Source organism: Hemitrygon akajei, chromosome 8 (assembly GCF_048418815.1).
Source record: "Hemitrygon akajei chromosome 8, sHemAka1.3, whole genome shotgun sequence".
Taxonomy (NCBI): Eukaryota; Metazoa; Chordata; class Chondrichthyes; order Myliobatiformes; family Dasyatidae; genus Hemitrygon; species Hemitrygon akajei.
In genome coordinates this window covers 178,487,628-178,513,740 of record NC_133131.1, presented here as the reverse complement: position 1 = coordinate 178,513,740, position 26,113 = coordinate 178,487,628, and the positions used below count along the sequence as shown (strand labels likewise).

The window sequence follows — 26,113 nt, the reverse complement described above, 5'->3', positions numbered from 1 at the left end:
GCTGTGCTGCTATTTCTGGTTGATGTCCCCTGCCTGGTAGACACCTAGACCTTGAGCACCAAGGTCAAAGATGATGTCAATCAAAGCATGAGTGCTTGGACTGATAATCAAGGAGCCCAGTGTGTGAGCACCAAGTTCAGAGATGAGGGATTTGACAGCCTCTTCAAGAAGCATTGGCCAGAATAGTTCAGCTTTGTTGCTTCAGGTTCCCACTGTCAATCTGCCTTTCCTTGAGCAGCAGTCATCTGTGACCTGTATAGAAAGTCAGCTCCTCAGTCTCAATGGGCAATATCTGGTCACCAGGAACCATCTCAGGCTCCTGCTAAATCTCTGATCTCCAAACATCATCTTCTTCCTCCTCGGTTGTCCATCGGAATCCGATGACGATGTCCACTCCTTTAACGGTGAGATCTTTGATGACTATACAGTCCTATCCTGGACCTACAAGTTCTATTGCAGGTGAGACATGTATATGTGGTAGTGAGGGCAACCACGGCTGCATTTCTCCTGGCTCTCTTCCGCTGTCTTCTGGTTGTTCTTTCCATCTCCAGAATACAAACTCCATCCTTACACAGCTGTCACCAAGTGTTACGGTCAGCAGCCACATCCTCCAGGTCCTCAGGTCTGATCTTGCACTCCCTTAAAGCATTCTTTATCTGATCCTTATAGCGCTTCTTCGGCCCTCCAGCTGAGCGTCGGCCATGATGTAGCTGGCTGTATAACACTCTGTGGGGTAGCCGACATGGGGCCATCCTTATCATGTGCCCCAGACACCGCAACTGACGCTGGGTGATCATGGCCTCAATACTTCTGCAGTTGGTCTTTACAAGTATTTCAGTGTGAGGCACCCACTCATGCCAAGTAATTCCCAGGATGTGCTGAAGGCAGCTTATGTAGAAGCGCTCCAAGGACCTGATGTGACAGCTGTAGGTTACCCAAGCTTCACAGCCATAAAGGAGGGTGGTGACACAGACCGCTTGATATACGGCGACCTTTGTGGAGGGACGAAGGCTCCTGTTCTGAAAGACTCTAGGCCGAAGTCTCCCAAAGGCAGCTGATGCCTGTTTAATGCGGCTCTGGATGTCGTTGTCAATGTCACTATCCTCAGAGAGAATGCTCCCCAGATATTTGAAAGATGGCACTACTGACAGCTTTTCATCACCAACAGTGAAGGCAGGTAGGGTGGGTGGGACACTGGCACTCCACTGGCAAACCACTTCTGTCTTGATGGTATTGACAGTCAGCCCCATCCTGCTGTATGCTCTCACCACCACAGCAAGGACAGTCTGAAGATCCTCCGGAGTATGGGCCACGAGAGCACAGTCATCTGCATACTGCAGCTCCAGGACCCGCTCTCTGTGGAGTTTGGTGGTGCGTGGAGCCTCCTGATGTTAAAGCCGTTGCCATCTAATCTGACGTCCACTGCCACACCACTGCTATCCTCAATCTCGTTGTGGAGAAGCTTGGTAACACACAAGAGGAAGATGTTAAAAAGCACTGGCACTAGCACACACCCCTGCCTCACCCCTGTGAGTACAAGGAAGGCTCGGACTCTTGTCCTCCTATGGTCACCTGAGTGGTAATCCCATCAAGCTGCCGGGCTGTGAAGATCATGTCAATCGTGCTCCTGTTCTTCCCAAATCCACACTGCGATTCAGGCAGCATTGACTCGGTGATGTTGCTGATGAGCCTCTGAAGCATCACTTTAGCCAGGACCTTTCCAGAAACAGAAAGGAGTGAATGCCCCTACTATTGCCACAGATGGCCTTGTCACCCTTGTTCTTATAAATTACAACGATGTTTGCATTTCTCCTTTGTTGTGGGATGCTCTCGTCAGTCTGGGCCTTGGTGATGTACTGGTGGAGGGTGCACATACACATGTACCCTTCGTTCTTCAGTAACTCGGCAGGGTTATTGTCAGTGCCAGAGGACTTACTGTTCTAAGGGAATGGACAGCTGATAGAACCTCCTGGAAGGTTGGCGGTAGACTGAGGTCATGGATAGGAGGAAGTTCAGGCAGTTTGTCCAGGACGGTGGGGTCTGTGTCAGAATCCTGATTAAGCAGGGTGTTAAAATGCTCAGCCCAGCTCAGCAGAATGGTATTCTGATTCTTCAGAAGTGTTTGACCATCTGCTTTTTTCAGGGGAGTAACACATCGATTTATTGGGCTGTAGGTGGTTTTGACAGCATTGTAAAAAATTATGCATGTCATTATTATTGGCAAAGGATCGGATTTCAAGTGCCTTTTCAGTCCACCACTCATTTAGTATGGCCCGTATTGCCTTTTGCACTTTCCTCTGAACTGCCTGCCAATGCTGTCTGATACTGATGGATGATGGGTTATCTAAAGTTGCCCGGTGTGCTTTGTGCATGGCCTTAAGCAAGTTGTGGATGGTGTCTGAGTTATCGTCAAACCAGTCTTGGTGGTTTCTGCTCTTATGGCCGATGGATTGGGCAGCTGCCTCATAGAGCGCAGAGCTGATATAGGTCCACTGGTGTTCCATAGTATTTTCTGAACTCAGACAAGGTTCCAGCTCTCTTAGTTTCTCAGCTAAGATGCGTCGAAACTCACTTTTTGCTTCTGTGTTTCTCAGGCGGTTGCAATTTAGCCTATTTTTATTGGGCTTTTGCAGCCGCAAGGGAGTACGCACTTTCATATGGAGCTTGGCCACAATCATACAACGTCAGTCCAGCACTCTGCGCCTCACATGGCACGGGTGATGAGAACATCCTTGATGTCACTACGTCTCACAATGATGAAGTCGATCATGCGCCAATGTTTAGAGCGAGGGTGCATCCACAAGGTCTTATATTTTGCCTTCTGCTGGAAGATGGTGTTGGTTATGGTAAGGTTATGCTCAAAGCAAAGAGTAAGTAGCCGCATGCCATTTGCATTGACCTTGCCAATACCATGCCTACCTAGCACTCCACTCCATATCCTGCTGTAAACATCAACACTCCAAACATCAGCACAGCCATGAACCACCCATGGGTAAATACAGAAAGCTGAGCTGAGAGTAGGTGCCTTCAGCATTAAGACAACATTTAACAAAGAATGGTGTGGAGTATAGAGCCGATTTAAAAAGAAATCCTTTGGACACTGAGGCAGGAGGCTCTGGTAGACAGAGGCAGCATCACTAGCAACCAAACCAAAGACACTCAGCTGCATCAGAGGTACTGTAAAGTCAGGGTGGAATGATAATGCCTGTCTATATCAAGGATCAGCAGAGAGGAGGATCCCAGGCAAAAGATGAACCATTTATGATTAACAAATAAAGATGAAAGAAAATATTGAATCAAATACCAGGGCATAGAGTGGCAAGGCTTGTGGTGGATCAGATGGCTGGGAATTTTACAATAGGTGAAAGTGAGAGACTGACAGGTTAATAAGACAGGAGAAAATTCTTTGTGAGAGTGGAACAACTCATGTTCTAACTATTGTTTGCTTTTTTGTATTTGCACAGTTTGTCTTTTGCACATTGGTTGTCTGTCCATCTTTCTTTTGTGTGTGGTATTCCAATGATTCTATTGTGTTGATTTGCATCTAACTGTAAGAAAATGAACCTCAGTGTCTGTGGTGACAAACAGGATATGCACTTTTTAATAAATTTACTTTGAACTTTAAGTGAATTTAAAAGACAATTAGAATCTTTCTCCCAGGGTAGAAAGTCAAAAAGCCATGCATTTAAGGTGACGGGGGAAGTTTCAGGCAGATAGGCAGAGCAATTTTGCTTTTACACAGAGTGGTGGAGCCTGGAATGAGCTGCCAGAGAAGTGCTGGAAACAGATAGTGATGTGTAAGAGGCTGATAGATGAACAAACAAGGAATGGAGGACTATCAATCATGTACAGATAAGGGGTTTAATTTAGTTCAGCATTGCAGCCAGCACAGACTTTGTGTATGGAAAAGCCTGTTCTTGCGCTGTACTGTTCTAAATTCTACATTCAGGCTGAAGTACCCGAGGATCAGTTCCTGGCCTTCAGATATTTACAATTTATGGTAATAACTTGGAGAAGGAGGTGGAAACACATCAATGTTGAAAGGCCTTGATAAAGTGGATGTGGAGAGGATGTTTCTTATGGTGGGAGAGTCTAAGACCAAAGGGCACAGCCTCGGAATAGAGGAGTGTCCTTTTAAGAACAGAGATGATAAGGAATTTCTTTAGCCAGAAAGTGATAAATCTGTGGAATTCTTTGCCACAGGCAGCTGTGGAGGTCAAGTCTTTATGTATATTTAAGGCAGAGGTTGATAGATTCTTGATTGGTCAGGGCATGAAAAAAGCAGATTAATTCTGCTCCTACATCCTATGGTCTTATGGTCTAATAAAAAGAAACTAAGTTAGCTGATGACCCCAGAATAAACAGAAGGGCACATTGTGGTGAGGATATGGACTCTGGAACAGATACTAGAAAGGATGTAGAGGCACAGAGAGGGTGCAGAAGAGGGTTACCTGGATTCTGCCTGGATTAGAGGGCATGAGCTAAAAGGAGAGGTTGCATAGATTTTAATTGTCCTCTGAAGCATCAGGCTGAAAGGAGATCCAATAGGATTTAGTAGAAGTATGTGACGCAATAGACAGCCAGTATCTTTCTCCAATGGTTAAAATGCCTTAATATTCAAGGGCACGTATTCTAGATGAGAGGGATAAAGTTCAAAGATGTGTGGACAGGCTTTTTGATTGAGTATATTTAAAGTGGAGGTTGGTATGTTCTTGATTAGTAATGGCATCAAAGTTTACATGGAAAAGGCAGGAGAATGGGGTTGAGGAGGGTAATAAATCAGCCATGATCGAATGGTGAAGCAGACTTGATGGGCCAAATGGCCTAATTCTGCAGCTACATCTTATGCTCCTGTGATCTAAATAAGGAAATTAAGAGCCTCTCAGATGAATATTAAGAGAATCGACTCTGCGCAAGCAGAAGCGATTAGGTATTATTAGCTTCATTAGTTCAGCTCAGCTTCGTGAATGAAGACCCCACTGCCATGTTGTACTGTGCTTTATGCTCAATGGACACGATACAGATAGATTCAGTAAGTGAGCAAAACCTTGGCAAATGGACTGAATGCAGACATTCATATTAAGCAGAAAGAAACACAACAGAATCCATCAAGGATCACACACAATAGAGAGGACAAACAACGTGCAAAAGACAACAAACTGTGCAAATGTAAAAAGTCACCTCTCATCCTCCTTCATTCCAAACAGAAAAGCCCTAGCTCAGTTTACTGTAGAATTTACTCTTGATAACTGGACGTTGATAGGTTCTTGATTAATCAGGGTGTTAAAAGGAGAATGGGATAGTAAATCAACCATGATAGAATGGTGCAGAAAACTTGTAGGACTGAATGGCCTACTTCTGCATTTACATTTGTTATGGTCTAAACCAGTGGTTCCCAACCTGAGATTCACAGAAATCTGGGTCAATGGCAGGGGTCTATGGCATAAAAATGGTTGGGAACCCCTGGTTTAATCCAAATCTATCTGCATGCATATGGTCAGTATCCCTTTATTCCCCATATTCTCAGGTCTCTTTGAATGTGATAATGTAATTTTAGGCAGAAATACAGTCAGAGTTTCTATGAGGAAATGGAAGAGGCTTTGAGTGACTATTTTGCATCAGTCTCCACGGTGGAGGACACATCTAACATGCCAAAGAGAGATGTTATGGATGCAGTGCGAGGTGAGGACCTCAATACAATAGCTATCACTAAAGTGGTAGTGCTGAAAAAAACTTGTAGGCCTAAAGATAGAGAAGTCCCCTGGTCCTGACAGAATGCATCCCAGGGTACTGAAAAAAATGTCAGAAATTATCATAGAGAATTTGGGCAGGTCCAGGTGTTTTGGAAGTCAATGAATATCACACCACTGATCAAAAAAAAAAATAGGCAAAAGGCAGGTAACTATAGGCCAGTTAGTTTAACATCTGTAGTTGGGAAAATGGTTGAAGCTATCATTAAAGGTGAAATAGTGAGGCATCTGGAAAGACATGGATCCATCAGGCAGAAGCAGCATGGATTCAGCAAAGGTAGGTCCTGTCTGACAAACTTACTGGAGTTCTTTGAGGATATAATGAACACAGTGGATAGAGGGGAACAGATAGACGTTACATACTTGAATTTCCAGAAGGCATTCAAAAAGGTGCCACATAAAAGACTTATCTATAAGATAGGCATACATCAGGTTGGGGGTGTTGTATTAACACATATAGAGGATTGGTTAGCTAATAGAAAACAGAGTTGGGATACATGGGTGTTACTCTGGTTGGCAATCAGTGGTGAGCGGAGTGCCACAAGGGTCGATGCTGGGCCCACAACTGTTCGCGATGCACATTAGTGATCTGGGAGATGGGACCAAGTGCAGTGTATCTAAGTTTGCTGATAATACTAAACTCTTTTCTTTTTCAATATTTTGATTTCTTACAAAAAAGAATACAGAGTACAGGAGGATGTGTATCATATATCAATTACAACACATGTGAATCACACTTACAGTTTCATTACCCCATATTCATGTAAATTAAATTGAGTGGAAAAGCAAATTGTGCAGAAGATACGAAGAGTCTGCAGAGAGATATAGGGTAAGTGAGTGGGCAAGGTTCTGGCAAATGGAATAGAATGTTGGTAAATGCAAGGTCATCACTTTGGAAGGAAAAATGAAAGAGCAAGTTATTATTTAAATGGTAAAAAAAGATGCACCATGCTGCTGTGCAGAGGGACTTGGGAGTGCTTGTGCATGAATCACAAAAGTTTGGTTTGCAGGATACTGGCTTTGGAGGTGTGTACAGCAGGTTGATTCCAGAGATGAGGGTGTTAGACTATGAAGAAAAATTCAGTCACCTGGGACTGTACTCGCTAGGATTCAGAATGAGAGATCTTATCGGAATATATAGGATTATGAAAGGGATAGATATGATAGAGGCAAGAAAGTTGTTTCCACAGGTAGGTGAGATGAGAACTAGGGGACATGGCCTCAAGATTTGAGGGAGTAATTTTAGGACGGAGATGAGGAGGAACTGCTTTTCCCAGACACTGGTGAATCTGTGGAATTCTCTTCCCAATGAAACAGTGGAGGCTACCTCAGTAAATATATTTAAGACAAGTTCAGATAGATCTTTCACATAGTTGGGAAATTAAGGGTTATGGGGAAAAGGCAGGTAGGTGAAGATGAGTCCGTGGCCAGATCAGTCATGATCTTACTGAATGGCGGAGCAGGCTTGACTGGCCAGATGGCCAACTCCTGCTCCTATTTCTTATGTTCTTATAAAGCCATTTGATAAGCTGTCACCCAAAACATTACTGCATAATAGTCATGCAGTTAAATAACACAGAAACATTGGACTTGGGAGATTAAATCCTGTGCTGTAAGAAGCATGCTTGGATTGTGCCTTTAGAGTTCCCTCTGAAAGTCCTATCAAGGAGACTTGCATACTCACACACAGGAATCATTCCTCGATTCATTGAGAAATAGAACACGAGAGCAGGGAGATTATGGCAGAACAGCATTCAACACTGGTTCACTGGTTTGAAATTGCACACAGCTCTGGTCACCACATTAATGATGATAAGGAGAGGTTGCATTGAGATTTGTGAGTATATTGTCAGGGGAAAGATTGGATAGGCTGAGGTTGTTACTCTAGAATGGAGAGGGCAGAGAGGAAAATTAGCTCAGGTGTAAAATTACCACCTCTACTTTCCCATTTCCTGTAAGTCACTTTATATTGTTACGAGTGCTGAACAAACCAGATGGAAATGGAGTCCAGAGCTACCCTTCCCCTCCCCCCCCGGGAACTATGCTGCTAATGAGAGAGAGAGATGAAGAACAGAGGTAAAGGCATCTGCTACAGATGAGAGAGAGAGAGATGACTGATTTATGTATTATGACTTCTTCACTGATTATTTACCTTTTACTACAAGGACACTTCTTTGCTTGTTAACATTCTTGCTGAGACAACAGGGAGTGGACCAGTTTGATGGACATGGACATAGTGAGTTGATGGATAGCTGATACCCCGTCAATGGGGATAAAAGACGGATCTGGGGAGACACCCTCAGACACACCAGTGGACACTGAAAGAGTGTTGTGCACCCATAGGAAGGTGGGGTCCTAGAGGACCGAATCAGGAGATCGGTCACAAAGCTCACAGTGTGACGGCAGGACCGGTGGGGGCTTGTGTGTGTGTCCACTCACGCCAGAGTGACGAGCCCACCACGAAAGAACGGTCTAGCCAAGAACGGAGGGGTCATAACCGAATGACCACATCAGTACAACGGAAGGTTTGCCTGCTGCAGCTGCTTACATCTCACTTGCTCTCTCCCCCAACATTGCAACACAACAATTACCTCAGCACGAACTGAACTGAACTCTATATTTTCTTATTACAATTCATTTACCCCTAGACTTTGATAGAGCTTGTTTTTTTACTGTTGATTATTATTTCTACACTTCTGTTTTTATTATTATTAACCTGTTTTATATGTATATTGGCATTTTAGATACTGTATTGTTTAGTTTACTAATAAACACCTTTAGTTACAGTACCACCGGACTCCAAGGTATCATTCCATTTCTGCTGGTCTGTTAACCCAGTTACGGGGTATGTAACAATATACAGGCATTTCTGTGCCCTTTATCACTTTATGAACATACAATGTACATAAGCTACCTTATGTATTTATATTTATTGCTTTAATTATTGCATTCTTTATAGAATCACAGAAAAGTACAGCACAGAAATCTAGTCCGTGCTGAGCCATTCAAGCTGCCTATCCCATCGACCTGCACCGGGACCATCACCCTCGAGAACCCAACCATCCATGTACCTATCCAAATTTTTCTTAAATGTTGAAATCAACCTCACATGCATCACTCGTTCCACACACTCATGCTGTAAAGAAATTTCCCCTTAAACTTTTCACATTTCACTCTTAACCCACAACCTCTAGTTGTAGTCTCACCGAACCTCAGTGGAAAAAGCCTACCGGTAATTGCTCTCACCCTATCTATACCACTCATAATTTTGTATGCCTTCATCAAATCTCCCCTCAATCATCTTCATTCTAGGGAATAAAGTCCTAACCTATTCAATCTTTCCTTATAACTAAGGTCCTCCAGTCCGAGCAACATCCTTGTAAATTTTCTCTGTACTCTTTCACCTTTATTTTCATCTTTCCTTTATCTTAGTGTGTTTGTTTTTTTGTGCTGCATTAGATCTGGAATAACAATTATTTCACTCTCCTTTACACTTGTGTACTGGAAATGACATTAAACAATCTGAAAGTATGAGGGATTACATGATGCTAATTGGAAGGGCCTATTCCCTTTTCAGAGGGCTCTAAGACCAGAGGCAGAGACAAGGGTGGCACAATAGTATAGAAGCTAGTGTAATGCTTTACAGTACCAGTGGTTCAATTGCCACCACTGTCTGTAAGGAGTTTGTGTGTTCTTCCCATGACTGTGGGTTTTCCCCAGTTACTCTGGCTTCCTCCCACATTCCAAAGACGTACAGGTTAATAAATTGTGGGCTTACTATGATGGCACCAAACACATGGCAACATTTGTGGTCTGTGTTGGTCATTGATGCAAACACCGCATTTCACTGTATTTTACAACGTACACTCAACCAGCGGTGTCGTGGCACCTGGACCAGACTTTGAAGCAAGTGGTCCAGGTTTGAATCCAGCCAGCTCCTTGCACACTTTCCATCCATGCTGGTTGAGTGTCGAGCAGCAACTCGACCTCATAAAAAAAAATGCTAAGGAAACAGCAAAGATTGCTACCTGATGCACCAAAAGGTGCAGAGAGGAACAATTAAAAAATTGCAACCAAACCAATGAAATTAATCTGATGTTTAATCTTAAAGGAATTGGTGATAGGATTAAAGGGGAGATGAGGGAAATGTTCTCACCTAGCGTTTCCAGAAATTAGGAAGTCTGGATGAAAATGTGCGTGAGGAAGATGTCCCTGCCACATTTAACCAGCACTTGCATTTGAGGGGCACAGACAATGTGTTGGAAAGTGGGATGAGGCTGAGTAGATCCTTTCTGACTGGCAAAGACACAGGTTGCAGCAGAGCATAAGCAACATGGGTTCAGGCTGTAGACAAAATGTACTGATTGCAGTAATGAATATGCATCTGAAGGCAAAGGGCCTTGGGTGAACCTTGCCGACAACCTGAGGACAAGCACAGAGCTGCCACAGGCTAGAAAACTGACCATGATGATGAATGAGCATTGGAGAGCTGAGGCATTCAAAGAGATCACAGCATACTGCAGAGATAGCCCTCTGAGACAGGATGGGCTGAAGCTCTGGTTGGAATAGAAGGTAGAGCCATCCATAGAAGGCTTTAACCCATCTTCCATTCCTATTGCACTGATGTCTCACAATTTCCCAGCAACGACTCCTGTTGTTTCCCCACTTACTCATTCCCTTTCTCTGTAACCATAACATCGTATTCAGCATTCTGTCCTTGGTTTTCCTTTCTACCACATTGAAGACAGAATACTACAGCTCAGTACAGGACCTACTCGGAGATCAATCTAGCCCTTCCCTCCTACATAGCCCTCCATTTTATATCACCGATGTGCCTATCTGAGTATCTTCAATGAATCTAATGTATCCGCCTCTACCACTACCCTAGCAATGCAGTCCCAGCACCAACCGCACATCGTGTAAAAATACTTAACTCTGATAACCCCCCGATAGATTCCTCCAATTACCATAGAATTCTAACTTTTTGTATTATCTATTTCTGCCCTGAGAAAATGTCTCTCGATGTCTACTCGATCTATAGCTCTCATCATCTTACACCCTGCTATTAAGACACCTGTCAACTTCTTTCATTTCAGGAAGAGAAGCCCTACCTCATTCACCTTATTCATAAGACCTGCTCTGTAATCCAGGCAACATCCTGATCAATCTCCTCTGCACCCACACTAAAGCTTCCACATCCTTCCTATTTTGAGGCGACCAGAACTGAACACAAAGCCCTTATCCTTGGGATCATCCCTGTCCACAGGGATAACTTCAGCATTGGTAATTGGTACAATAATCAGCCAATTATTATTGCAACCCGTCACTCAGAATCTGCAATAATCAGCACTCTACCTTCTACAGTGCCTTCGCCTTTAACATGGGCCACATCAGGAGCAAGCATTCCCTTGTCATTTTTGGACTTGTTGCGGCCAGACGTGCTTGGATTTTTGGTGGGAGGGTGAGCTCCCAAATCTGAGGAAAAAGAATCAGAAGATCAGTTCGGAGATGGATTAACACCACCTCCATGTCCAATGCCCTCTACATTCAAGCAACTCAAATGCCTATCCAGACACGTCCTAAACACAGTCAAAGCCCATTACCTTCATGGACATAAAACAAATTTCTCTTCAATATTGAAATCAGACCCACATCCACCACTCTGTGGGTAGCTCATTCCACACTCTCACCACCTTCTGAGTGAAGAAGCTCCGCCTCAGCTTTCCCATCAGATTTCTGAATGGAGAATTAACCCATGTGCACTACCTCACTATTCTTCCCTCCCCTTTTGAACTACTTATTTAATTTTATATATATTCTTATTTTAATTTATAGTATATTTTATGTCTTGCACAGTCCTGCTGCCTCAAAACAACCAATTTCACAACATTTTTCAGAGATAATAAACCTGATTCTGATTCTAATACCTTTCACCCTTAGCGTATGACCTTTCGTAGTCTGTGACCTCTGTGGAAAAACCCTGCATGCATTTACCTTATTTTAACCCCTCATAATTTTGTATGTCTCCATCAACTCTCCTCTCATTCTCCAGTGCTTCAGGGAGTAAAATCCTCACCTATTCAACCTTTCCCTATAACTCAAGTCCTGGCAACATCCTGGTAAATTTTCTCTGTTCTTTCAATTTTATTGAGATCTTTCCTGGAGACACATGAAATAATGTGGATACCTCTCCTTGCTGGCTGAATGGATTTCTTTGTTGCTTTTCCAGCTCCTGATTTAGATTTGCGGCTGGACATGATATTAGAAATATGTGGGAATCCAGACAAGGAGCATCACTGAAAGAAAAAGGTATCTTGTTAGGCAGAGGGGCAGACAGTGCCCGATGATAAAGGTCAGCTCTGTGCAGAGCGGTATTCACAAGGATGAGAAAATAGGATGCTGGGTCATAGACATTCTCCAGAAGAGATTACTAAACACTCCCCTGCCAAAAGGAATTCCATCCATGGCCAATGGTAATCCCGGAGGGGTGGGGGTGGAAAGAGGGGAAGGGGGTTGAAAGACGGGAGCAGTGGGATGGGAATGTTAGGTGAGAGGAGAGGAGGGCGAAGGGGAGAGGACAGGGAGGTGGAGAAGAGTGGAGAGGAGAGGAGAGGGATGGGGTGCAGAGGAAGTGATGTGGGTGGAGGAAAAGGAGTATGTGGGTGAGTAGGTGGTGCAAGCGGTGGAGTGTGTATGGGGTGGAGTGTGTGTGGGGGAGTGGGGGGAGGGTGGGGGTATGGGTGAAGTGTCAGGGGGGTGTGTTGGAGGGGTGTGAGGTGGGGAGAGTAGGGATATGGAGTGGGGTGTGGGGGGGTGGGGCGTGTGATGTGGGGTGCGTGTAGAGGTTGGAGGGTGTGAGGAGAGGGTGTTAGAGGGAGGGGGATGGAGTGGTGAGGGGTTGAGGGGGAGGTGGGCAGTAGGGAGGGTTAAAGACAGGCGGGAGGGGCAGGATTAGGGAAGGGGAGGCGACGAGGTGTAAGGGGGAGTGTGGAGAGTCGGATGGGGTGAGAGGGAATGGGGTGATAGGGCAGGAACAGGGATAAGGGTAAAGGGGAGGGACAGGGATACGGGTAAAGGGGGAGAGAGGGGAGGGACAGGGATATGGGTAAAGGGGAGAGAGGGGCGGGGTGAAGGCAAAGGGAGATGGATGTGATTGGGAAGAGAGAGGTTTGAGGGGAGGCTGAGCGGAGTGGATGGGAGGCGGAGGTGAGAGTGATTGCTAGGAGGATGGTTTATAAGAGAAATTTTGATGGGAGGGAGAAGAGAGGAGGAGGAGTGCGAGGAGGTGTGTAAAGAGGAGGAGTATGATGGGATGAAGAGGGTTAGTGGGATGGGTGAGGGATAGGTTGAGAGGAGTTGGAGGAAAGGGACACGGAAGCTATCGCTCACATACCCGCCAGGCCTCGCTGTCCACCTTCCGTCTCCAGGCAACGGATACAACGGAAGTCCCGTCCCATTGAAGCTGGCAGAACCGATACTTCCGGTTCAGTGCACCGTCTATTGAGCGAGTGTATTAGGTCAGCAATCGCTCCCTCTCTCCCGCCTGTGCACAGGGCGGGGATGGGGAGTGTGGGTGGTGCGCCTTGGGGACGGGGAGGAGAGAGGGGTAGTTAGGGGATTTGGGGGTGGAGGGAGGGGAAGGGGTGGGGAAGCGGCAGGGGACGTTGGCAGGGTCGCAAGGAAACTGGAGAGAAGAGGAGCGGTAGGAAGAGGGCGGAGGGTAGGGGAAGAAGAAGGAGAGAGGGGAGCGGGAGAAGAGGAGGGAGAGCACAAGGAAGGCAAGGATGGGGCGAAGGGGGAGGGGAGAGAGGATGTGGGAGGGATGGGGGGTGAAAGAGGGCCCAAGGTGGGGAGGGAGTTGTATTGAGGGGACAAGGGGGAGGGAAAGGGAGTGAGGGGACAAGTGGAGGGGAGGTCAGGGTAGTGGTGACTAGGGAAGGGAGGGAGTGGGTTGTGGGAGGGTGGTGAAGAAGAGGGAAATATGGGGAGGGGTTTCATGAAGAGGAGGTTTTATGGAAGGGGAATGGAATTGGGAGGGGGAGGCCGAAGGAGGGACAGGTAGGGGCAGGAGTGAGTAGAGGGTATTATGGAAGGGGAGTGGGAAGGGAATATGGAAGTGGGATGGAGAGGTAGGGGAGGGGGAGATAAGGAACAGGAGAGGGGAGAAAGGGGGAGGGTGGGGAGTGGTGAGAGAAGGGGGAATAAAGGGGGAGGGAAAGGAATGGGAAGAAGGAAAGAGAGTGGAGGGGAAGAGATTGTTGAAGGTTGGGGAGGATATAGGGGACAGCGAGTGGAGTGGATGGGAGGCGGAGGTGAGGAAGATCGGAATGGGGAGGAGGTGTATAAGGGGAAGGTTCATGGGAGAGAGGAGGAGGTGTGAAAAGTAGAGGAGCTTGATGGGATGAGGAGGGTTAAGGGGAGGGATGAGGAGTAGGTTGAGAGGAGGATGAGGGGAAGGACATGGAAGCCATCGCTCACATACCCACCCAGCCTCGCTCTTCACAGGGAGTCATAAGACTAAGAGATATTGGTGCAGAACTGGGCCATTTGACCCATCGAGTCTGCCCCGCCATTTCATGACTGATACAACGTTCCTCTCAGCCCCAATCTTCTGTCTTCCTGAATCCCTTCATGCCCTGACCAATCAAGAATCTATCAACTTCTGCCTTAAATATACATAATGACTTGGCTTCTTCCACAGCTGCCTGTGGCAAAGAATTCCACAAATTCGCCACTCTCTGGCTAAACAAATTCCTCCTAACGTCAGTTACAAAAGGACACCCTTCGATTTTGTGACTGTGTCCTCTGGTCTTAGAATCTCCCACTATAGGAAATATCCTTTCCACATCTTTCACCATTCAATAGGCTTCAGTCAGGTCACTTCTCATTCTTCTGATTTGCAGCAAGAATCTTTCCCACCCCCCCCCCCACCCAGATGGCCCAGAGCCATCAAACACTCTTCATATGACAAGCTGTTCAATTCTGGAATTATTTTCCTGAAACTCCTTTGAAATCTTCCACTTTCAGCACATCCCTGTAAAACTGCTCTCAATACTCGAACTCCAATATACCAGTGCTTTTTAAAGTCTCAACATTGCATCCTTGATTTTATATTGTAGTTCTCTTGAAAAGAATGCTCACATTTTTTTTGCAAAAGAATGGTGAATCTTGAATACTCTATAACAGACTGCAGTGGAGGCCAACTCCGTGGGTATATTTAAAGTGGAAGTTGATAGATTCCTGATTGGTTGAGGATCAACGGATATCCTGTGGTGAAAGGGCAGGTGTATGGGGTTGAATGGGATCTGGAATCAGCCATGATGGAATGGCGGAGTGGAGTTGATGGGCTGAATGGCCTCATTCTATTTCTATGTCTTATGGTCTTGTGGTCTAACATTGCATTTGCCTTCCTCTCAACTGACTCAACCTTTGCACCTCAGGCTTTTTTACTTTCTCACTATTTTTTCTTCTATCAAAGAGCATGACACAACATTTCCCAACACTGTATTCCTTCTACCATTCCTTAGCCCTTTCTCCTAATCTATTAAGGTCCTGCAAGCCTTTCCACTTCCTCAAAGCAACCTGCCCCTTCACCTCTTAATATTGTCTGCAAACTTTTCAACAAGCCCATCAATTCCATTATCCAAATCATTGATATATGATGTAAAGAGGATTAGTCCCAACACAGACCCTTGTCAAACACTACTAGTCACAGGAAGCCATTCAGAAAAGACTCCCTTAATTCCCATTCTTTGCCTCCAGCCAATCAGCCATTGCTTTATCCATGCTAGAAGCTTTCCTGTAATACCATGGGCTCGTAGCTTGTTAAGTAGCCTCATGTATTTCTCCTTGTCAAAGGCCTTCTGAAAATCCAAGTACACAACATCAACAGATTCTATCCTGTTCTCTATCCTGCTTGTTATTTTTTGAAAAAATTCCAACAAATTTGTCACACAAGACATTCCCCTTACTCCACTGTAATACTGATAAATCTGACTTTATTTTCTCCTTCTCAATTTTCAGGATGAATTTTATCAAATTATGATCACTTGCTCCTAAGGGTTCTTTTACCATAAGACATAGGAACAGAATTAGGCCATTTGGCCCATTGAATCTGCTTCACCATTCAATCATGGCTGATCATATTTTCCCCCCACAAGCCCATTCCCCAGCCTTTTCCCTGTGACGTCATGTCCAATTTGAGATGTCCTCCTTTTTCAAAAGAAGGGACTTCCCTTTCTCCACCATCAACACTGCCCTCAGCTGCATCTCTTCCATTTCATGCACGTCTGCTCTTACCCCATCCTCCTGCCACCCTACCAGGGATAGGGTCCGCTTGTCCTCACCTACCACCCCACCAGTCTCCGGGTCCAGCACATATTTCTCCAAAACTTATGCCACCTCCAACGGGATCCCACCACCAAGCACATCTTTCCCTCCACCCCCCCAGCTTTCCACAGGGATCACTCCCTCTGCAACTCTCTTGTCCATTTGTCCCTCCCCATTATTCTCCCTCCAAGCACTGATCCTTGCAAGTGGAACAAGTGCTACGCTTGGCCCTACACCTTCTCCCTCACTACCATCCAGGGCCCCAAAAAGTCCTTCCAGGTGAGGCGACACTTTACCTGTGAACCTGGGTCATTTACTCTGTTCGGTGCTCCTGTACATCAGTGAGATACGCTGTAGATTGGGAGACTGCTTCGCCGAGCATCTACGTTCCATCTACCAGAACAAGCAGGAACTCCCAGTGGCCACCCATTTTAATTCCACTTCCCATTCCCATTCCATTATGTCCATCGATGGCCTCCTCCACTGTCGTGATGAGGCCACAGTTAAGGCTGATTTATACTTGTGCATCACATCTATACCATAGGTACCGCGTACCCTACACCGTAGGGTGACATGCTCCTCCCCAAAAAATTAACTCGCACGTCATGGTGACGCAGACAGCAACAGCTGTGATTGGTCCGCTTGGTAGCATTGCATTTCCTCCTATGCATTTCCAGTTGCTTCTTCTCCGCCATGTTTGTACACTGATGCGAAATAGATGAACCAAATCATGAAGCCTACCTACCGATGTGCGAAAATGTTTGAAATGCATTTCCTCGTCCATGTCTCTCACGAAGAAACTCAACACAGTGGCATAGAAACCCCACCGCCAACTAGCGTTTTGGCGCACACCATCACATGCTCGCTACGGCGTAGAGCGACGCAGAAGTGAAAATCAGGGCTATGGCGTAGGCTGCGGCATAGCCCGTATGCACAAGTATAAATCAGCCTTTAGGTTGGAGGAACAACACCTTATATTCAATTTGGGTAGCCTCCAACCTGATGGCATGAACATTGATTCCTCAAATTTCCAGTAATGCCCCCCCCACCTTCTCCATTTTCCATCCCCTTTTCCCATTCTCACCTCATCTCTTTGCCTGCCCATCATCTCCCTCTGATGCTCCTTTGCCCTCTTTCTTTTTTCCATGGGCTTCTGTCTCTTTCACCAATCAACTTCCCAGCTCTTTACTTCACCTATCACCTATCACCTGGTGGTTCTCTCTCCCCTCCCCCCGTGTTTTAAATTTACTCCTCAGCTTTTTCCCTCTCCAGTCCTGCAAAGGGTTTCAACCCAAAATGTTTTTTGTACTTTTTTTCTGTAGATGCTGCCTGGCCTGCTGTGTTCTTCCCGCATTTTGTGTATATTGTGATCACTGGCTCCTAAGTGCTTTTTCACCTTAAGCTTTCTAATCAATTCTGGTTCATTGCACAACACCCAATCCAGAATAGCTGATCCTCCAGTAGACTCAACCATGAGCTGCTCTAAAAAGCCATCTCGTAGGCATTCAACAAACTCACACTCTTAAGATCCATCACCAACCTGATTATTCCAATCTACCTGCATATTGAAATCCTCCATGGCTATTGTAACATTACCCTATTGGCATGCATTTCTATTTCCTGTGGTAATTTGTAGATCACATCCTTACTACTGTTTGGAGGCCTGTATATAACTCGGTATTGCCGTGGTCATCCTCTGCCAGGTCATCCCCCTCAAAAATGAGATAATGATTACTGAGGGGGATGGCCACAGGGGTGCTCTGTACTATCTGAGCTCTTCCCTTCCCTTCCCTGAGGATCACCGACTTGTCTAACTCCTGCAGCCTCAGGGTGACCAACTCCCTGTAGCTCCTCTCTATCTCCCTAATAAGCTGTAGGTCATTGAGCCGCAGCTGCAGGTCCCTAACGCGGTCTCTCAGGAGCTGCATCTCAGTGTACCCGGCACAGATGTCATCAGGGAGACAGTAAAATTCCCAGGACTCCCACATCCAACACCCAGAGCAAATTACTAACCTTACTGACATGCCCTTGCAGTTCCATAGCTCTATCCACACCTTCTGACCCTATGTTCCCTCTTTCTAATGATTTTATTTTTTGACCAAGAACAACACCGCCCCCTCTGCAGTCCTGCCTGTCCTTTTAATACGATGTGTATCCTTGGACATTAGGCTCCCAGCTGTAATTTTCTTTCAGCCATGATTCATTGATGCCTACAACATCATACCTGCCAATCTGCAACTGCTACAAGTTCATCTACCTTATTTCATATACTGCACTCATTCAAGTATAACACCTTCAGTCCCGTATTCACGCTTCTCGATTTTTTTTCTGCCTTTTACATTGCAATTCATCCAGCTGACTGCAATGTTGCCCTATCAACAGCCTCTCCTCACTACATAATGCCTCTATTTGTAAATCAGCTACCTCATCTTCAACACTATAATTCACCCTTCCTATGATATTTCTTGCATTGAAATATATGCAGCATACGACACTAGTTGCACCATGATCAGACTTTTGATTGCTATCTTTGACTGAGGTCTTCCCAATATCTGGCTCCACTAACTGTTCTGGCACTCTGCTTCACATCCCTTTGCAACTGTAGTTTAAATCCCACGGAGCTGCAATAATAAACCTTCCTGCATTTTATGCCCTCCTACGTCAACACCTTAGCAACATTTTCAACTGTAAAATCTTCCTTCATCCATGACAGTGGATGGAACTAGAGTGATAGTGCTGATGATGGGGTGGCTGGTTTATGATGTGTACTGAGGAGAGGCTGTTGCTAGGGCAAAATTAGACCATAGACTATAAAACCATGAGACATAGGAGCAGAATTGGGCCATGTGGCCCATCGAGTCCACTCCACCATTCAATCATGCCTGATCCTTTTTGTACCTCCTCAGCCCTTCTCCCTGTAACTTTCGATATCATGTCCAATTAAGAACCTATTAAGCTCTGCCCTAAATACACCCAATGACCTAGCCTAAGCAGGCCAGTGCTCACAAATACACCACCCTCTGGCTAAAGAAATTTCTCCACATCTCTGTTTTAAATGGACACCCCTCTATTCTAAAGCTGTGCCCTCTTGTCCTAGACTCTCCCACCATGGGACACATCCTTTCCACATCTACTCTGTCTAGGCCTTTCAGCCTTTGAAAAGTTTCAATGAGATCCCCCCTCATCCTGCTAAATTCCAGCAAGTACAGGCCCAGAGCTGTCAAACTTTCCTCATATGATAGATAACACTTTCATTTCCAAAATCATCCTTGTGAACTTTCTCTGAACCCTCTCCAATGCCAGCACACCTTTTTTTAGATGAGGAGCCCAAAACTGTTCACAATACTCAAGGTGAGGCCTCACCAGTGCCTTATAAAGTCTCAGCATCACATCCCTGCTTTTGTATTCAAGACCTCTTGAAATGAATGCTAACGCTGCATTTGCCTTCCTCACCACCAATTCAACTTGCAAGTTAACCTTTTGGGTGTTCTGCCCAAGGACTCCCAAGTCCCTTTAATCACAGGTTTTTGTCTGGAATTTCTGGAAGCAATTTAGAAGGCACAGGATATATGTATCCCACAGAGAAAGAAGTATTCTAAAGGGAAAAAATGACACAACTGTGGCTAACGAGTGAAGTCCAAGCCAACATAAAATCCAAGAGAGGGTATCTAATAGAGCAAAAATTAGTGGGAAGCCTTGGAGGATTATGATGCTTTTAAAAACATGCAGATGACAAGCTTAAAAAAAAATTAACAAGGTAAAGATGGAATACAAAAGTAAATAGCCAATAATGATAGCCAAGGATGTTGCTTGGATTGGGGAACATGCCTTATGAAAATAGGTTGAGTGAACTCGGCCTTTTCTCCTTGGAGCGATGGAGGATGAGAGGTGACCTGATAGAGGGGTATAAGACGATGAGAGGCATTGATCGTGTGGATAGTCAGAGGCTTTTTCCCAGGGCTGAAATGGTTGCCACAAGAGGACACAGGTTTAAGGTGCTGCGGAGTAGATACAGAGGAAATGTCGAGTAAGTATTTTACTCAGAGAGGGGTCTGTGTTGGGGCCAATTCTTTTTGCGTTATATGTCATTGATTTGGATGTTGGAGGAATTGATGGCTCTGTTGCAAAGTTTGCAAACAATATGAAGATAGGTAGAGGGGCAGGTAGTGTTAAGTAAATACTGTAGGAAGACTACTGATGGACTTTGATAGATTGAGAAAATGGGCAAAGAAGTGGCAGATGGAATACAGTGTCACCACCACTTGGAAATCCCCTTCCAAGTCATTCACCATCCTGAACTGGAAACATATCTCCATTCTCTCCCTAACAGCACTGTGGGTGTACTTAAACCTCAGGAACTGCAGTGGTTCAAGAAGGCAGCTCATCACATTCTCAAAGGCAACTAGGGATGGGTAATAAATGCTGGCTTAGCTCCGTAAATGAATAAATAAAAGAAAAGTTGGAGGGGGGGGGGTCCATATAATCCAGAGAATTTATTTAAATCTTGCATTCATCCTACAACGTGTGGAAGTAAAAATCCTTGCGTTATGACTCCATCGCAATGTACAGATGTGAATTTAAAAGTCTACCAGCTAGTAGAAAGAAGCTGTTCCGTAGCCTGTTGGTCCTGGCTTTAATGCTGTGGTGCCGTTTCCCAGACAGAAGCAGCTGGAACAGTTTATGGTTGGGGTGACTGGTGTCCCTGATGATCTTCCAGGCCTTCTGTCTGTACCTGCTGCTGTAAATGTCCTCCACGGAGGGTAGTTCATATCCACATATGCACTGGGCTGTCCGTACCACTCTCTGTAGTGCCCAGCTATCAAGGTTAGTACAGTTCCCATACCTGCTGTGATACAGCCAATTAGTCTGCTCTCAATGGTGCCCCTGTAAAAGGTCTTGAGGATTTGGGGGCCCATGCCAAACTTATTCTGTCACCTGAGGCGGAAGAGATGCTGTTGTGCTTTTTTTTTGCCACAAAACTTGTGTGTACAGTCCAGGTGAAATCATCAGTGATGTGTATACCCAGGAACTTGAAACTACTCACCCTCTCAACTGCAGAGCCATTGAGCTGAGCCCTTTGCCTTTCCTCCTGCGGGAGGTCACAATCAGCTCTTTTGTCTTTTGGACATTGAGGAAGAGGTTGCTAATCTAGCACCACTGTGTCGAGGGTATCAACCTCTCCTCTGTAGGCTGTCTCATCACTGCTAGAAATAAGGCCAATCAAAGTAATATCATCTGAGAATTTGATCAGCAGATTGGAGCTATGTGTGGCTGTACAGTTGTGGGTGCAAAGGGAGTAGGGAAGGGGACAACACAATATTCTTGTAACACTGGTGTAAAAGCTGTTCTTGTTCCTGGTCATGTGTTCTTTCAGTCTTCTGCCTAATGGTAGAGAGTGTGGAGTCTTTGATTATGTTGGTTGCTTCACTGAGGCAGCAAGAAGTGTGGACAGAGTCAGCGAAGGGTAGACTGATTTCCACAATGTTCTGAGCTGTGTTCACAACTCCCTTCAGTTTCTTGTGGTCATGGGAAGAGCAGTTCCATGCCAGTTTTGATGCATCCAGGTAATTGTCACTCTAATTGGAAATGCTAAATATCTGAAATCTAAATCTGGAGGTGACAGCATCTGTGAAGCGAGAAATATTTCATGTTTCAGGATTGGGACCTTTCATCAGGACTGGCTAAGTTAAAAACTGAAGCTCTAAGTTTGGTGAAGCTGTGGAGGGCGGATAGGTCAAAAGGCATATCTGGTGAGAAGATGGTATGGTAGCATATCGGTTACTGTAACGCTTTACAGTGCCAGCCCTGTCTATATCGAGTTTGTACGTTGTCCCTGTCATGCAGTCGCATGGGTTTTCTCTGGGTGCTCCAATCTCCTCCCACAATCCAAGTACATATGGGTTAGGGTCAGTAAGTTGTGGGCATGCAATGATGGCGCAGGAAACCTGGCGACAGATGCCCCAAGCACATTCTCAGATTGTGTTGGTCGTGGACACAAATAACAGATTTCACTGTATGTTTTTACATACATGTGACAAATAAAGCTGATCTTAAAAAGAAAGTTAGATGGCAGATTTTACTCACTGAAAGTGGTCTATACTGCCAGGGACGATGGTGAAAGCAGACATGATACCTGTGCTTAAGAGGCATTTAGATAGAGGGACAAGCAATGGAGACCACAGAACACATGAGGTGGGTTTAGTTTAGCAGACCTGGTGGATTGAGGGTCTTTTCCTGATGGTGTGGTGGCCTTGAGTGGGAAAAGGATCCTTAAGAAGTTAGCCCCACAACCCACTGTGACTGTCAGTCAAACAGATTCAATCTCCATGTCTTCCATAATCTAAGGAAGTCGGAGAGCAAACACTTAACCATCTCCATGTACCCATTCCAGATTCTACCTCTCACTGAGGGGCATTTATAGGTTTTGAGGCCTAATTGTGATCCTGGGGTCAATAACAAAGGTCGAAGCCTGTAGACTGCAGAGTTAGTGTCCAGAAGTTGGAGGCTCAATGTCTGTGAGTCCAGGCCAGAAACTGGAGGTTAGATGCCTAGATGTAGTCTGTCCTAGGGTTGGAGACCATAAGACAAAGGAGCAGAAGTTGGCCATTCGGCCCATCGAGTCTGCTCTGCCATTTCATCATGAGCGGATCCAATCTCCCCTTTAGTCCCATTCCTCCGCCTTCTCACCATAACCTTTGATGCCCTGACTACTCAGATACCTATCAATCTCTGCCTTAAATACACCCAATGACTTGGCCTCCACTGCTGCCCGTGGCAACAAATTCCATAGATTCACCACCCTCTGGCTGAAAAAATTTCTTCGCATCTCTGTTCTGAATGGGCGCCCTTCAATCCTTAAGTCATGTCCTCTCGTACTAGACTCCCCCACCATGGGAAACAACTTTGCCACATCCACTCTGTCCATGCCTTTCAACATTCGAAATGTTTCTATGAGGTCCCCCCTCATTCTTTTAAACCCCAAGGAGTACAGTCCAAGAGGAGTCAAACATTCCTCATATGTTAATCCTCTCATTCCCAGAATCATTCTAGTGAATCTTCTCTGAACCCTCTCCCATGTCAGCACATCCTTTCTTAAATAAGGAGCCCAAAACTGCATGCAGTACTCCAAGTGAGGTCTTACCAGTGCCTTTTCGAGCCTCAACATCGCATCCCTGCTCCTATACTCTATTCCTCTAGAAATGAATGCCAACATTGCATTCGCCTTCTTCGCCACCGACTCAACTTTGAGGTTAACCTTAAGGGTATCCTGCACAAGGAGTCCCAAGTCCCGTTGCATCTCAAGAACTTTGAATTCTCTCTCCATTTAAATAATAGTCTGCCCATTTATTTCTTCTACCAAAGTGTGTGACCATACACTTTCCAACATTGTAATTCATTTGCCACTTCTTTGCCCATTCTCCCAATCTATCCAAGTCTCTCTGCAGACTCTGTTTCCTCAGCACTACTGGCCCCTCCACCTATCTTTGTATCATCAGCAAACTTAGCCGCAAAGCCATCTATTCCATAATCCAAATCGATGATATATAACGTAAAAAGAAGCGGCCAGAACACAGACCCCTGTGGAACACCACTGGTAACCGGCAGCCAACCAGAATGGGATCCCTTTATTCCCAATCTCTGTTTCCTGCCAATCAACCAACACTCTATCCACGTATGTAACTTCCCCGTAATTCCATGGGCTCTTGTCTTGTTTAGCAGCCTCATGTGTGGCACCTTGTCAAAGGCCTTCTGAAAATCCAAATACACAACATCTACTGCATCTCCCTTGTCTAGCCTACTTGTAATTTCCTCAAAAAATTGCACTGGGTTTGTCAGGCAAGATTTTCCTTTAAGGAAACCATGCTAAGTTCTGCCTATCTTGTCATATGCCTTCAAGTACTCTGTAACCTCATCCTTGACAATTGACTCTAACAACTTCCCAACGATGTCAAGCTAACAGGTCTATAATTTCCTTTCTGCTTCCTTGCCCCTTTCTTAAATAGCGGAGTGACATTTGCAATCTTCCAGTCCTCCGGAACCAGGCCAGAATCTATCGACTTTTGAAAGATCATTGCTAATGCCTCCGCAATCTCCACTGCTACTTCCTTCAGAACACGAGGGTGCATTCCATCTGGTCTGGGAGATTTATCTACCCTTAGACTATTCAGCTTCCTGAGTACTTTCTCTGTCGTAATTGTGTCTGCACTTATTTCTCTTCCCTGACACTCTTGAATGTCCGGTATATTGCTGATGTCTTCCTCAATGAAGACTAATACAAAATACCCGTTCAGTTCCTCCGCCATCTCCTTATCTCCCATTACAGTTTCTCCAGCATCATTTTCTATCGGTCCTATATCTACTCTCACCTGTCTTTTACTCTTTATATACTTGAAAAAGCTTTTAGTATCCTCTTTGATATTATTTGCTAGCTTCCGTTCATAGTTCATCTTTTCCCTCTTAATGAACTTCTTAATTTCCTTCTGTAAGCTTTTAAAAACTTACCAATCCTCTGTCGTTGCAATTTTTGCTTCCTTGTATGCCCTCTGCTTTGCTTATACTTTGGCTTTGACTTGTCAGCCACGGTTGCATCCTTTTTCCATTTGAAAATTTCTTCTTCTTTGGAATATATCTGTCTTGCACCTTCCTCACTTCTCGCATAAACTCCAGCCACTGCTGCTCTGCTGTCCTTCCCGCTAATGTCCCTTTCCAGTCAACCTTGGCCAATTCCTCTCTCATGCCACTCTAATTTCCTTTACTCCACTGAAATACCAACACATCAGATTTCAGCTTCTCTTTCTCAAATTTCACAGTGAACTCAATCATGTTGTGATCACTGCCTCCTAAGGGTTCCTTCACTTCCATCTCTCTAATCACCTCTGGTTCATTACACAATACCCAATCCAGTACAGCCGATCCCCTAGTGGGCTCAACAACAAGCTGTTCTAAAAAGCCATCTCGTAGACATTCTACAAATTCTCTCTCTTGAGATCCAGTGCCGACCTGATTTTCCCAATCCACTCGCATGTTAAAATCCCCCACAATTATCATAACACTGCCCTTCTGGCAAGCCTTTTCTATTTCCTGTTGTAATTTGTAGTCCACATCACTGCAGCTGTTTGGAGGCCTGTAGATAACTGTCATCAGGGTCCTTTTACCCCCGCGATTTCTCAGCTCAACCCATAAAGATTCTGTACCTTTCTATCCTATGTCAACTCTTTCTAATGATTTAATATCATTTCTTACCATTAAAGCCATGCCACCCCCTCTACCTACCTGCCTATCCTTCCGATACACTGTGTATCCTTGGACGTTCAGCTCCCAGAGACATGCATCCTTTAGCCATGCCTCAGTGATGGCCACAATATCATATCTGTCAATCTGTAACTGTACAACAAGATCATCCAACTTATTCCTTATGTTGTGTGCATTTAAGTATAACACCGTAAGTCCAGTATTTGGTTCTTTTTGTATTGATTGCACTGCAACTTTATTGCACTGTAACTCATCCCAATGGCTGCAAATTTGCTCCATCACCTGCCTGTCCTTCCTGACATCCTTACTGCTCACTACCTTAGATCTATTTCTGTTTTCCCTCTCCTCCGTTCCATCATTCTGGTTCCCATCCCCCTGCCAAGTTAGTTTAAACCCTCCCTAACAGCTCTATTAAACCTTCCCACCAGGATATTGGTCCCCCTAGGATTCAAGTGTAACTCGTCCTTTTTGTACAGGTCACACCTGCCCCAAAAGAGGTCCCAATGATCCAGAAACTTGAATCCCTGCCCCCTGCTCCAATCCCTCAGCCACGCATTTATCGTCCGCCTCATTCCATTCCTACTCTCACTGTTGCGTGGCACAGGCAGTAATACCAAGATTACTACGTTTGCAGTCCTTCTCAACTGCCTTCCTAACTCCCTACATTCTCCTTTCAGGACCTCTTCTCTTTTCCTGCCTATATCATTGGTGCCTATATGTACCACAACCTCTGGCTCCTCACCCTCCCACTTTAGGATATCTTGGACGCGATCAGAAACATC

The 26,113-nt window shown here is 45.2% G+C and overlaps 1 protein-coding gene across 2 annotated transcripts in view; it reads right to left on the bottom strand.

Annotated features, from left to right (window-relative positions):
* Positions 1-13,272, bottom strand: part of LOC140732481 (IQ motif and ankyrin repeat domain-containing protein 1-like) — a 151,976-nt gene extending 138,704 nt beyond the window's left edge. Inside the window, exons 1-3 of one of the 2 annotated variants that reach the window (XM_073055194.1) lie at positions 13,144-13,238; positions 11,938-12,046; positions 11,106-11,225 (exon numbers count right to left, since the gene is read on the bottom strand). In XM_073055194.1, the coding sequence (XP_072911295.1) occupies positions 11,106-11,225; positions 11,938-12,007 (190 nt within the window). In that variant the 5' untranslated portion in view covers positions 12,008-12,046; positions 13,144-13,238. Of the gene's footprint in view, positions 1-11,105; positions 11,226-11,937; positions 12,047-13,143 lie in introns of both variants that reach the window. The other variant, XM_073055195.1, reaches the window with a different exon arrangement.
* Between the last annotated feature and the right edge of the window lie 12,841 nt (positions 13,273-26,113).